Source organism: Equus asinus, chromosome 25, assembly GCF_041296235.1.
Source record: "Equus asinus isolate D_3611 breed Donkey chromosome 25, EquAss-T2T_v2, whole genome shotgun sequence".
Taxonomy (NCBI): domain Eukaryota; kingdom Metazoa; phylum Chordata; class Mammalia; order Perissodactyla; family Equidae; genus Equus; species Equus asinus.
This window is the reverse complement of record NC_091814.1, coordinates 44,481,284-44,496,379: the sequence shown is the minus strand read 5'-3', so window position 1 is coordinate 44,496,379 and position 15,096 is coordinate 44,481,284. Positions and strand designations below refer to the sequence as shown.

The 15,096-nt window shown below is 33.8% G+C and overlaps 1 protein-coding gene across 12 annotated transcripts in view; it reads left to right on the top strand.

Annotated features, from left to right (window-relative positions):
* Positions 1-15,096, top strand: part of RASAL2 (RAS protein activator like 2) — a 371,817-nt gene that overhangs the window by 112,465 nt on the left and 244,256 nt on the right. For 7 of the 12 annotated variants that reach the window (XM_070497403.1, XM_070497404.1, XM_044758565.2 and 4 more), the window contains exon 1: positions 7,396-8,536. The exons of 3 other annotated variants lie outside the window; for them this stretch is intronic. In XM_070497403.1, coding sequence (XP_070353504.1) covers positions 7,939-8,536 — 598 coding nt within the window. In that variant the 5' untranslated portion in view covers positions 7,396-7,938. Of the gene's footprint in view, positions 1-7,395; positions 8,537-15,096 lie in introns of those variants that run through there. 2 more of the 12 variants (XM_070497411.1, XM_070497410.1) reach the window with 2 other exon arrangements.

Sequence of the window (15,096 nt, the reverse complement as noted above, 5' to 3'; positions counted from 1 at the left end):
CTTATTCTAGTAACAGAACTCCAGAACTCTTTAATTGTAGCATATGTCATGTCTTCAATTACAAAAGAGCATGTGGGATATATAGAATAGAATTTCAGTATAGAAAAGGTGTGTCTTAAGATAGAAAGTGATCGCAGACGATTCGTAAACTGACGAAGCTCAAGTTTTGCCTTTTCATCTCTGCTTGCTTCCCTTAGTTGAAATAAATCTAAAAAAACATTTTGATGAAAACCTGATATCCTATTTTGAACTTTAAAAAGGAAAGGATTTTAGCATTTAAACTAAATAACACTAGAATATCTGGACTTAATGTCATAGTTATACTCTTTATGCCTGCATTTCTTAACTCTGTTCTGTGGATCATCATTTGGAAAATGCTAATTTAAGCAGATTATGGAATCCTGAACTGGGAATTAGAATACATATATGTTCTTGGTTTTTTTGCTGTTAACTAAGTAATTATGGACAGGTCTTTTCTCTCTGGCCTAGTTTGATTATATGAAAGAGTTGGTTAAGTTGATCTGTGATAACTTGTCCAGTTATCTGTTCTCTAATTCCTCTTCTGTGGGTTAATGTTAAGGATTTTATTTTTGCTGTGGGTAGATTTAAATATATATACATATATATTTCTTAAAGTATTCTTCTTTCAAAAGGAATAAAAACATACATTCTCATGGTAAAATTTCATATATTACAGAAATTAATAATATAAAAATGAAAATCTCTTGTTATAAAAATAACAGATTTTATTGTTGTCAAAAAGAAATAACTAAAAGAAAACAACACATTGTCTCTCTTTGCATATTCTACCTTGTACATACTGACATATTAATGATAATCTTTAACAAAAGTGGCATCAACCTCTACTTTTTGTAGTGTATCTTGCTTTTCTCCCTTTTCTCTTGGACCTCGTACCGCATAAATTTCTCTCTTAAAGTTTTTTCTTATTATTATGAATTTAGTATATGCTCACAGTTAAAAATTAAAACTGTAAAGATCTAAGGTGATTTCTCAGTTGTACTTTCCACAGGTAATCACTCTTAAAAAATTTTTATGTCTTTGTAGCACATTTAAATACACGTGAGTTTCTTTTTGTATAAGTATGTACTGTGATTTATTTAGTTACTCTCCTCTTGATGGTCATTAGCATTACCCCTCCCTTGCTGCCTTCCATTAAAGAAATGCTGCAATTCATAAAGTGTGGAAGATTGTTGGATTTTTAATTGGGCTTTATTTATATGTTGTAGATATAGTCTTTGCTGTCTCCAAGGAAGAGATTTGGCTAAGATTACTATGTCTTTGATTCTCAGCACACTACCAAGATAACTACTAAATCTCTGTGTGATATATACACACTCTCACAGGGTATTTCAGGCAAATGTTCTCACTTCGTCCTCACATCCCAATACAATTTTGTATTTTGGTGAACCTAACTGAATACCATGGGAGCACTGAAAACTCCTTTAGTCTTTTCATTTAAAAATCTATCTACTGCTTGCTATTCACAGTTTGGTTCCTGGATCACCAGCACAGGTACCGCCTAGGAGCTTGTTAGAAATGTAGACTCTCAGGCCTTCAGCGCCGGGTACTAAAGCACAGTCTACGTTTAGTTGATCTCCTGGTGATTCAGCCACATCGCAACATGAGAAGCACTGGTCTGGAAGCAGATCTTGTTCTTGGTTCTCCGTGCCCACATCATGAGTTTGGTCTTTTGGTTCTTACTGCTCTGATAAAGAGAGGAGGAAGAAAAGAAAATAATAAAAAAGTTTGAACTAAAGAGCTGAATTTACTAAGGTTAAGAGTATTTTCCCCTCTGCTTTTATTGTGCCTGTCACTGGTGAGGTCTCCTGTTGATGTTCACCTGGTTTTTACCATACCAATTACAGGGATGAGCAGAGAAAATACAGTCAGTTCTTTTATTGGGCTTGTTTTGAAAACAAGGATTTGTACCATGAGATTGATGTTAGGGATTGATTTGAGCATTACCTGAATTTTGTGTTTGCTTATGTGCCATTTGTCAGAGAAATACTGGGTGAACACAGAAAATTGTATCCAAGTGAACCATGCATGTAGGAAATACTCAGAAAGCGTACATTTTAGTCCACTACGAGCTACCTCAATTCTCCACATGTATTACGAGCCACACCCATCCACTTTGGATTTCAGATAACACTCCTTCCACCACTACACGAAAATGACAAAGCTGCAGCCTTTCTGATGCTCACTTCCATAGTCAAACTTCAGGCATTTTTCAAGGTAATGTGCCATATTTATTTTAGCATTTGGTTGTTTCTTAACCATTTAACGTGTAAATTGGTCTACAGTTTTTATTAGCTTCTTATCTTTTTTTGTGACATTGTTGAAGTTTCTGAGTGTTGTTTCTCAACCCCATCTTCCCCATAAGCCCTGCAGTTTTATTGTGCAATTTTGTATAGTGTAGTGACTTTTGGGAATGCATATCACCTTATAGCAGAATTGACTATAACGGTAGAATCTCGAGATCAAGAAGAAATTGCTTCTATCCTTTATTCCTTAGACTTGGTCAAAATCTCCTGACTATACACTTCTCTAACACCCTTCCTAATGTAAACCTTTCCTGATCAACTGGCAGTTCCAAGAGGGTAGGGACAGTGACTGTCCTGTTTTTTGTTGTTCTTCTAGTCCTAATACAGTGCCTGATACATTGTAGGTGCTCAATAACAATTTGAAATATGACTCTATGTCAGTATAAGTACTTGCATATTTATTTAGGGAATTCAAATGTTTCTTTTTTTGTTTTGCTTGAGGAAAATTCACCTTGAGCTAGCATCTGTGCCAATCTTCTATTCTGTATATGGATTGCCGCCACAGCATGGCTGACAAGTGGTGTAGGACGGCACCCAGGATCCAAACCTGTGAACCTGGGCCACTGAAACGTAGTGCGCTGAACTTAACTACTAGGCCATGGGGCCAGCCCCTAGGTGTTTCTTTTGACTTAGCAACCAGAGTAATTCTTAGAGTTATGCTTTAAATATTACAAATTATTATTAAGAAAGTTTTAAGGTAATTAGTTGATACTTGAGGTGGCAGAAATGTTCCTGTTCTGACACTTGAATCAGCTACCAATTTTTAGAGTAGGTTTCATAATGAATGTAGTTATTTAGTGATACTAGTGTCATTGTTTTTAATCTTAAGAAATTATGAGTCCTGCGAATATTTTCTTAAAAATTCGTAGGTTCATTTATATGTATTTGAGAAAATTCAGAAAATGAAGAGTATGAGGTTATCATCTTAATTTCAGATGAGAGATAAAACTTGGAGAAATAACTAACATAAATGATATTAGACTTTCATAATGAGTGAAGATAATTTGAAGCATTTGTCAAATTGAACTTTAGTCAGCTGTGATTGAGATGAATCTTCATTTCTTTGATGATTCCTGTTAGAGACTGCCACTTCCTCAGTCTGTTGTTCTTTTGCTTTCTGATTTCGCTTGAATCTTTTTCTGTTATTTAATATTTTCCAGTTCCATATTCCTCAAATAGAGAAGTTTATGGTAAGAAGAATTATGGTAGTTCCTCAAAAGAATTGAGTTGATGAGTTTAGAAACAACGATAATTATTTTTACCCCTAACTGTACCTGTTTAGTTTGTAAAAGTATTTTCTCATGTAGCACTGAGTCTCTGAATTTCATAGTGTTGATTATAGGGCCCAGCTCCTACTCCTATTGTTCAACTTTTCTCAAAGTTATAGCCTTAGTTTAATTTTCCATTGAGATATTTTAATAGGGTTATCTTGATTAACTTCCCTCTCCCATAAAACCTGTGAAAGTAGATATTTTGCTATATTGCCCCAAAGATACTCTGAAACAGGGGCCATTACATTATTAGTAATAAAAATATCTGTATTATAGATCCAAAGGAAGTAGTTGTGAAATTTTAAAAAACTTACTTGTGTAATATATTATTTTGGTGTAATTTCAAAGCCATAGAAAATTTGCAAGAGTATACGAAACTCCCACATATTCTTTACCTAGATTCAACAATTATGTATATTTTGCCCTGTTTGCTTTATCATATTTTATCTACCTTTACATGCATAGTTTTTTTCTTGAATCATTTGAGAGTTCCTTGGAAACATCATGCGCATATATGCTGAATACTTCTGTGTGAATTTCTTAAGAATAAGAACATTTTCTTTTATAAGCACAGTAAAATTATCAATATCAGGAAATTACACATTGATAGGCCTCTATTATTATTATTTTTTTTCTGCTTTATCTCCCCAAACTCCCCCTGTACACAGTTGTGTATCTTAGTTGCACATCCTTCTAGTTGTGGGATGTGGGATGCCGCTTCAATGTGGCCTGACGAGCGGTGCCATGTCCGCGCCCAGGATCTGAACCCTGGACTGCCATATCGGAGTGCGCGAACTTAACTACTCGGCCACAGAGCTGACCCCGACCTCTATTATCTAATTCATAATCTGTATTCAAATTTTGTCAATTGTGTCAATAATGTCCTTTACAGCTATTCTTTCCCCCACAGTTCAGGATCCAATACAAAATCATGCCTTGCTTTTCATTGTCTCACTTTAGTCTTCTTTGAATTGCAATAGCTCCATAGCCTTTCTTTGATTTTCTTGACCTTGACATTTTTGAAGTAAGGAGCACAGTTACTTTGTAGATCTTTTTTAATTTAAGGTTATCTGAGGTAGCTTGTTATTAGATTTAGGTTATGCATTTTTTGCAGGAATAACACACAAGTGTTGTATCCTTCACAGTTCACCATATCAGAAGGCATATAATGTTAGTTTATTTTATTATTGGTATTTATTTATTCATCCATTTATTCATTCTCTTCGATGTATTTTCTCCTTTCCTCAAGCCTCAAATAGACAGAAGTGGTTTTAAAATTGCTAACCTGTGACAGGATAAGCAAATCTACTAACTAGAGTTCAGTATTGCCTACAGTTTGTTAAGGTGCAATTTAATTATGGCAAAATACATAAATCTTAAGGAAACAGTTTCATGAGTTTGGACAAATATATATACCCAAACTCACATCTCTATCAAGACTTAGAAAGTTTCTATCACCCTCGGTAGCTTCCTGGTGCCCCTTTTTTGTTAATAGTGCCCTCCACCACTGGGAACTACTTTTCTGATTTGTTTTGCCATTATAGATTAGTTTAGCCTGTTTTAGAGCTCTCTAGAAATGGAATTATACAGTGTGTACCCTTTTGGGCCTAGTTCCTTTTCCTGTCATAATATCTGTGATACTCATCCACATTATTTTGTGTATTAGTAGTTCATTCTTTTTGTGGGTGAGTAGTACACCATTGTATGAAAATACCCACAATTTGTTTATTCTACTGTGATGGACATTGGGATTGTTTCCAGTTTATGGCTATTATAAATAAAGCTGCTGTGAACATTCACGTACAAATATGTATATTTTAATTTTTCTTGAGTAAATGCGTATCAGTGGAACTGCTGGGTTGTAGGGTAGATGTATGTTTAACGTTGTAAAAAAATTGTTGAATTTATTTCATAGTAATTGTACCATGTTATGCTTCCATTACCAATTGTGACATTTCTGGTTGCTCCAGGTTCTCACCAACATCTGGTGCTATCAGCCCTTTAAATGTTAGCCATTCTGGTGGATGTGATATCTCATTATGGCTTTAATTTGCATTTCTTTAATTACTAATGAGGTTGAGTACTTTTTTCATATGCTTATTGACCATTCATATAGCTTTCTTTGTGAAGGGTTTTGCTTAAGTCTGTTTTTAAAAATTGGGTTGTTTTTCCTTTTACTAATAAGTTGTAGGAGTTCTTTATATATTGTGGTACAAGTTGTTTGTGAGATGTTTGCTTTGTGGATGTTTTCTCCCATTTTGTGGCTTGCTTATTGATTTTCTTAATATGTCTTCTGTTGAACAGAAGCTTTTGATTTTTATGAATTCACATTTATTAACGTTTTCCTGTCATAGTTATTGCTTTCTTTGTTCTAAGGAATCTTTGCCTACCCTCAGTTCACAAAAAATTTTCGTATGGTTTCTTTGACAAGCTTTATAGTTTTACGTTTTTTTTTTGTTTCTGCTTTTTCTCCCCAAATCCCCCCAATACATAGCTGTACACTCTAGTTGTGAGTCCCTCCAGCTATGGCATGTGGGACGCCACCTCAGCGTGGCCTGACAAGTGGTGCCATGTCTGTGCCCCGGATCCAAACCAGCGAAACCCGGGGCTGCCAAAGCGGAGCCCGTGAACCCGACCACTCAGCCATGGGGCCGGCCCCTAGTTTTACATTTCACATTTAGGTTTATTTTCCATCACAGATTAATTTTTGTGGATGGTGTGATGTGCCATAAGTAGAGATTAGAGTTTAATGTTTATTGTTTTTCTCTTTGTGCAAATTCATATTTCTAAGTGTTTCTTTGTAAACAAGGGAAAATTTTAGGATTGTAAGATACTCTAATTTGATATGCTTTTGAGAAAGCTGAATACTTCAACATTTCTTTAATATAGAAATGTATAAATTTAGAGACTATATATATAAACAAATGAAAACGAGATTATTGCTTTATGGTAATGGAAATAACTAGAACATTTTAATATGTTTGAAAGACTAGGTATGTTACTAAATTTACTATTTCTATGGTAAAGAGAGAGAGAGAGACACGTAGTGTGAGAACTGGTTTCATTGTACACATTCTACAAATAAATGCATAGTTTTTTAGTTTTCCAGATGAAATCATCTTTTATACAACTTGCAATGTGATTTGATTGCTCTGTTATAGCTCTTTTATTGGTGGTCTAATTCTGTCAGGCTTTCCATTCAAACCCCTATTTTCAGGAGTTTATGAGCATACAGTTGAAAAAAAAATAACCAGCCAAAAACTTGGCATTCATGATCTTGGTTCAGTATAAGGTACTTGCTTTAACAAAATTTTAAATAGTCAGCTCTTTTTCAAAGTTGTAAGCAGCACAAAGAGGAGTGAAGGAATTTCTTTGGTTAAATAGATAGTGAATGTTTTTCCAGACAACTTATCCCAGTTAGATTTACAAAGCAAACTTTCCCCTTCTAGAAATCATTTAAGTATGTACATTCCTATGTTCCACTTGCCACAAGATCTTGCCTCAAGACTTTCCTTTTCCTTTGCTGTAGTTCATAGCAAATATCCTCTATCCCTGTTCACTTTTATATCCATCCATGCCTTTTTAATTCTCCATAGTATATTTACGATAAAAATGTCTTTAAATTTTGGCATTCTTTTGTCCTTTTTTCTTCTCCTTTGCAGTGTCTAGTTGAACAAAATAGTATATGACTTTACCTATTGGTTGAAAAACAATATTAACTTTGAGAGAAGTTGTGGTATAAATAGCAATGATTTTCTTGAAATTAAATTTCTGAAATGCAGACTGTAAAAACTATTCTGAAGAGCTGTCACTTAAAGAGCAGGCTTTAGGCAAGTTTTTTTTCTTCTTCCGGAAAGTGTGGATGGCAGCTTGAGTACTTTCACAATCTGTTTTTAACCCACTATCATTTGCATGGTGAACACTTAACTACTATTGGTTCATAAGGGTGTTTGTGGGTTTTGTGTGACTTTTATTTCACTTCTTATTTTTTTATAAATCATTTCCTGAAGACTTAGTACAGAAATGTAACCTACTGCAGGAAGCGAGATGATCTTCTGGAAATCTTTACTTTCGCTGTACTCTGAAGATAATTTGCTTCAGGCAAGAGATTTTTGGGTGCTGCTGAAATTTCGGAGATCTGGGAAAATGGGATAATAACATGACACCAACTCTTAAGCAGCAACATCTGCTGTGGTTCAAAGCCACACAAAGAAAGCTGCTTAAGCAGTTGAATGTTTTGGACTGCACGGACAAGTGTGGTTCAACTGTGAAGACTGCGTGCGGAATAGAGGAAACTTAAAGTTTAGAGAAGTTGTTTAAAAATGGAGTCGTGGAAGATGAGCATCTTTAAGAGACAAACATCACCTTGTCCTCCAAGCTATCGAAGATCTTTGTCAGAACCTGCTTATGCGAATTCAGAGATAGGAACAAGCTTCAAGAGTTATCCATGGTGTGGTCCAGCGAAAAGCAAGAGGAAGAAAAATGAACAGGCTGTTTCTGATCTAGGAAAGCCACTGGGTGCTTATCGGTGGCAAACACATTCCAGCCTTAGGTGGAAAGGGAGCAAAAGGGAGAGATTGCAAAATAGTAAAGAAGACTTGGATGAACCACAACAAGAGGTCCTGCCAAAGATGGTTGATAATAATGCTTCTTCCTCTGCTAATGAGGTCCTTGGAACATCAACAGAGAAGCTGAACCTGGTCAACACCCAGTCACTTCGGGTTCCATTCACCAGATCTATTTCAGAGCCAGAACCTCGCTGCAATATTAGATTTGTTAGACCATGGCCGACTTCAGTGAGGTCAGTGCAGTCTGAGCAGGAGGGATATTTCATCCGTGGCATTTTCTCTACTCTTTCCAATGGCTTCTCCAGGATGCTGAGTCTAAAAGGAGAATCAACCAATGAGCCAGTAAGAGAAGGTATATTGTGATGAATAAGGGGAAAGAAGGGATGGCTCAGATTTAATAACTATTGGAATTTTAATTCTTTGTGTTTTGTAATAAGCTAAACCATTAATTTGCTCATTATAAAACAAATTTAATTATTACAACTTTTAAAAAGTGGTGAACACTATTTAGAAACCCTCTTTCAATGAGTGATACTAAGTAATTGTAAAAAATGGATTTGGTTAAATTAAGGACTTTTTTTATTAGGTTATACTCTTGAACTCTGTTTTGGGGCCTGTATAAAAGTTTTTTGTCTTGTTTTTACCCTTATTTATCCCCATTGATCTTTTGCAAATTAATTTTGCAAATTTGCAAATTGCTTTTGCAAATTAAATGCAATTTAAAGGGAGAAATAATCAAATAATTTCCTCATGACAAGTTGAGAATTAAAAATAGAATTTATACTGTTATGTCTTCATAAAAATTAGCAAATATTATTAGAACTATTTAGAGAAAAATTGTATTGATAGCTTTTAATAATGTGAAATTTTGATTTGCTTAGGTCATAAACATATACAATTTGAATATAGAAGTGGAAGATGCAAATCTTGAATATTTGTTCAGATGACAAAATAGAAATTTGTATTTGATTCATTTGAGACAACAGAATCATTGAATTTTTTAAAACCTTATTTAGGACTTGTTTAAATTAAAAAATGTTTTATATAGATGGTAGGTAGCATTGTTAAAACCAGAAAAACCTCTTAAATTTTTATCTGATTGCCTTCCAAATGATTGACCTTATCTGATGAACTATTTCAATTATGTGTTAGGACGTGTTTGTTTTTGCAAACCTTAACACTGAAACTCTGATGATACATCCATCCAGTTGAGGTCATTTCTGGGCAAGCTCTTACCGTCAGAAAACTTTAGCTTATCTTTGTTATGAGCTTGACCGTATCAGCAGAAGTTTAAACTTTTGCTAAAATTGTAGGAATTGTTGAAGAATTTTGTAATCAGAGTACAATTTAGTTCCTTTTAAAATAAAGTTGGAGAACGCAAAAGGGTGATATGTCAGTGAAATATTAAGTAATTTACCAAATACGTGTATGCCAATAATTCAGTAATTCTCCTAAACACTGTCCCTTCTAACTTTTGTTTTGCTTAGTGAGTTTTGGTACTATATGTGTATATATTTTCTTCTTACCCTTGGATTATAGATAATTGCTAAGAGTACAATCTTTCTTGATGTGCCTCTATTAACATTTTTGAAAGACTAGGTTGTTACATTTCCTTGGATACTAGTATTTCCTTGTCAGGTGATCATAGGATGATACAAAGGAGCATCAAAGGAAATTATGAATTTAAGATAAATTCTTAGAATTAATGCTTCTCAGTGGTTAACGTGTGCATTTAATAAAAGAAGCCTATAGGGGTTTTAAAAATGTTTATATTTACAAACGTTTTTGGACTTTTATAGTTAGCTTTCAGTTTTTAACAAAAATGCCAAGCTGTTGACTGCCTACTATGTGTGAGTTGCTCTGAGAATGTGTTCCTGCTTTTTGCACGTTTATGGTCTGCTTAAGGAGATATCAAATATTCTGTATTTATTACTTCCTAATATCCAGTCTAATTATAGAATAATTGTGCATGTGGAAGCATATACAGAGTTTAAAGTGCTATTATAAGGCATTTCAAGCCAATAATTAAAAAACAGTACATAGTATTCCTACCAGTGAGATGAGCAATTTGTATTAAACAGTTACTGTGGTATCTCCTGAGTGCTTTCACTAGTGGAGAGTCGAGCTCTTAAGACTGAAATGTACTGTTTGATACAAAGATTGGAGCTAGTTCTTGTCAAGAGATCTTCTTTTCTTTTTGGGCAGTAGCTTCTCCCCAGCACCAAGTCTGTGTCTGTGGTTTTCTAACCTTCTGCGGTTGTGAATCTTTCTTCGTTTCTCATTGCTCACAAGGGAAAGAATATGATTGGCCTAAGAGACTAGAATTCTAATTCCCTCTGTGCCAGTTACCATTTGTGAAATTTAATCTCTGAATTTCTCTTTACCCTTTTGTGGAATATTAATTCCTTCCTCACAAGTGATAAATGAAATTTGAAAATGCTATAATTTACATAACATTTATTCACAAATGCTATGTGAATAAAAAGTGTTCATATCAGAGTTGCTATTACAGTATTGTGGCAAGGTACAGAATCATTAGAACATAGATGGCTTTAAGACTGTGTTAAGAAAGTCAATATATTTCTTAGTTTGAAACCCACTAGTGTTTGTTACTTTTCTTCTTCATTATGAACTGCCAGATGTGAGAGGCATTAAATAACACATGTATTTAAAGCATTGAAGACAGTGTTTGGCACATAGCAGTTGTTCAGTATATATTAGATATTGTTTCTATTAAGAAAGTGAACTTGCATAGATAGGTTTTTAAAGAAATAGAAGAAAGAGGATATCTGATTTTCATTTATTTATTTATTTATTTTTGGTGAGGAAGATTGGCCCTGGGCTAACATCTGTTACCAGTCTTCCTCTTTTTGCTGAGGAAGCTTAGCCCCAAACTAACATCGGTGCCCATCTTCCTCCATTTTGTATGTGGAATGCCACCTACAGCATGGCTTGACAATTGGTGCATAGGTCCATGCCGGGGATCCGAACCTGGGAACCCTGGGCTGCTAAGGCAGAGTGTGGGAACTTAACCACTATGCCACCAGCTGGGCCGAGGATATCTGATTTCTGAGTTTCTTATAATTCACAAATGTAAATAAATTGTAATGTTCTAGTCTTAAATTCTGTGAACCCAAACTTCTTCTGAGCATGTGCATGTTCTGAGCATAAACAAGTAATAATTTCTTGTATGAGAGCTGAATACAATTACTCTTGTGCTTAAAGCAATGAAATTTACCATATTCAAGATTCCTAACCAATTTAAAAGGGAGAAGCTCACAAACTTCACTAGTATTCTGTATTCTTTCATCTGATACAATATGTAGGTCAAATGATACTGTATAAAAAATAAAACTTGTGCTTCTTATAGCTAAAAGTAATTCCAGCTGCTTTGGGCCCATGTCTAACCATGGAGTCAACATGCTTGCAGTAGTGGAAATAAATTGAAACACTCAGTAAGAGAGGAGTAACTAAACAGATTATGGCATATCAAATCAACAAAATACCATACAGTCTACATGGTTGCCACTTTACTAGATATGTGAAACTTAGAAGAAACTAAAATATTGTAAACATTCATGGGATATAAACTGTATATATCTAAAGTGTATAATACTTAGTAAGTAGAAATTACTGGCAGGCAATTTCATTCCTAAATTATTTTTCTTCCTCTGTCAGTAGGTAGAGAAAAAAAAAGTAGGAAAGGAAATTAAATATATCCTATGTAGTTCTCCTTTCTAGTTATAATTTATCTTTTCTCTTTATAATGTCATGGTAACAAGAATATCCTCTCTTCTCAGTGTTAGTTTTTAAAGACCTCCTAATTTGAGAATTAGAAAACTTTTTTTTCTTCTAGAGAATTTTCTTTGAATATTCTCATTCCGTTCTTAATAACTTTTTCATAAAAATCTTACTAGAAAGGGCCTTGAACATTAACTTAACAGATGTTTATTGAGTTCCTGAGACACTGTTCTTGATGCTGGCAGCACAGCACATTATTAAGTAACTAGCAGCCTCCTCACTTATTTTAGGGAATCAGTAAATTAGGAAAAAAAAGTACTTTAAATTCACTAGGTACATATAATAAATAGTAAGGTCTAGTTATTATAAGAACTTAAATAGTGCCACAGATCTTCTCTATAAATTGAACTTCTATTTGCATTATATCATAATGAGTTAACAGAAGAGATGTCTCTGCAAAACACCAAGAAATATGCTCCCTTCCTGCCATTTCTCCTAAGAATCACTGCATTTCAGCGTGCATAACCCCTACCAGCTAGCATTTTATTACCCATCTCTTGCATCTAAGCTGTCCTGCAGTTATTCATTAGATATTTTGCCACTTATGATATTTATGTTGTCTATTGTTAAGCGACTTTGAAGGTAATAAGTTTTTAAAAATTTAGGCAGTGAACTTTAAGCTATTTACATATACTTCTATTATATTTGAAATTATTCCACATATTAATATAATTCTTTCACTTTAAATAAATGTATTCTGGATGTATTAGTCTACTAGGGCTGCCAAAATAAAATAAAAACAGACTAGGTGGCTTGAAAAACAGAAATTTGTTTTCTCACCATTCTGGAGTGATCTGACGTTCTCACTATCTGGAAGTCTAAGATCAAGGTAGAAGCGGGATTGCTTTCTCCTGAGGTTCCCTCAGCTTGCAGATGGGGCCATCTTTTTGTTGTATTTTGACTTGGCCTTTCCTCTGCACACAGATGTACCCATGCCTCTAGAGTCTCCTCCTCTTCTTATAAGGACACCAGTCCTATTGAATTAGGGCCTCACCTTTATGACCTCATTTACTTAATTACCTCCTTAAAGGTCCTATGTCCAAATACAGCTACATCGAGGGTCAGGGCTTCAACATATGAACTTCAGGGAGACATAATTCAGTCTATAACACTAGGGAACAAAGGTTTCAACAATTATGAGATCATTAATGAAATATATTAGCATAAATTGAAAAGTGTTACATGATGTAGTCATATATATGCTCAAACCTTAAAAAAATTTCCTTATGAAGTGGCTTTATAAGGAAGAAGAAAAATAGGCTGTATCACTTTAAATTTGTCTTATTTTCTCATTATATATGTATATATTTAAAATAGATATATTCAGTATAAAATATGTGCTAAGTTGTCTTCCTTTTTTTCATTTAAGACTATTTCATATACATTCCCATCTATTGACCAGTAATAACAATGTCAAGGATGTTGGACTGTCTGGTAATCTATTATATTGAAATGTTGAAGTAGGCTCTACTAGACATTTAGAGTGTTTATAGTTTTTTTTCATTACAGTTTCTACTTTTGGAAATCTTTTTTTCTTTTTTTCCTGTTGGCTTATTTCTTTGGGATCTACAGGAGTAATTATACCTTGGAATGTGACTGTCTTGTAGCTCATTATATATTGTAAGATTTTCCAATAGAAAGATATAACAGGTTAATAACATCTGTAACAATTTGAGTACAGTTTTCCCCCATGACCTTACCAAATTTGGACTTAAGCATTCTGGGTGTTTTTTTTTGGTTTTTTTTTTGAGAGGGATTAGCCCTGAGCTAACATCCTCTACCAATCTTCTTTTTTGCTGAAGAAGATTGGCCCTGAGCTAACATCCATGCCCATCTTCCTCTACTTTATATGTGGGATGCTTGCCACAGCATGGCTTGATAAGCAGTGCGTGGGTCCATCCATGCCCAGGATCGAAACCAGCTGAAGCAGAGCACATGAACTTAACTTCTATGCCACCGGTGGCCCCAGGGGTTTTTTGTTTGTTTTTTTGTTTTATGTTTTACTCACAGCATGGAGTGAGGTAAAGGAAAAGATCTTTGTAGACAAATGGGTTTGAATTTTTACCCATGCTGTTGTGTAGTTACATGCCTGAGAAAATTTCCTATAACTTTTCTGAGCCTCCATTTTCTCATCAATAAAATGTGGGATGATAATAACTATTTTGTAGGGTTGGTATAAATAGTAAATGAAGTAAGATGCCTAGATCATGTTAGATGCTTAGCTAATAAAAGCTTTATGATTATAAGTTTAATGGGTATATAATATTACTATTATATTTTTATCTTATTTGTTAGTGAAGTGGCACGTTTTTCTCATAAAATGGTTTATATTCGTAATATAATATTTGATCATTTTTCAAGTAGAATCTCTTACTTTGATTATTTATTAAATGGAATCTAAGTATATGTGGCAATGTTTCATTTGTTTATTTTCATTTATTTTACATTGTAGGTTTTAAAATTATTTACATTATCCCAAATATTCTTGTTTTCAAATAAAATTTGAGCAGTTTAAAAGAACTATTCAACCTTATAAAGCATGTTTCGGGTCTCTTTTCATTTCTTCCTTATTTAGAAAATTTAACATTTAGTAGAAATATATTCTTATATTTCATTATTTAAAAAATTTTGTAAATGCTTAATTATATTCTTTCTGGAATTGATTTAGTTGTATGGTATGAGATATAGAACTAAGTAAATTATTAACAATGTTTATAAGAGTTGTACCAAATTATTCCTTTCTACATGGATTCACTATATGTTTAAAATAATTCTGAATGTCTCTATGTCTGTTTTAAAATGTTGCTTCAATCTCTTACTTCACAGATTTTACTATTTCTGAAAGCAATGTTTTTTCCCCACAAAATGAAATAGCCCTTTCTCCAGTTATAAAAGTAAAAAAAAATATCACTTTATAAATTTTATCAAAGACAAAAATATAAGGAAGACCATTAAAACAGGCCATAATCCTTAGTTGCCAAACTAAGGGTTTTAATTTTAATTTTAATTAAGTTAATTAAAATTTCTAATTTTAATTTCAGATACAAAACAGGATAGTTATGTAATATGATACTGCTTAGTCCTTATGTTGGAGTTAGACAGATCTGGGGT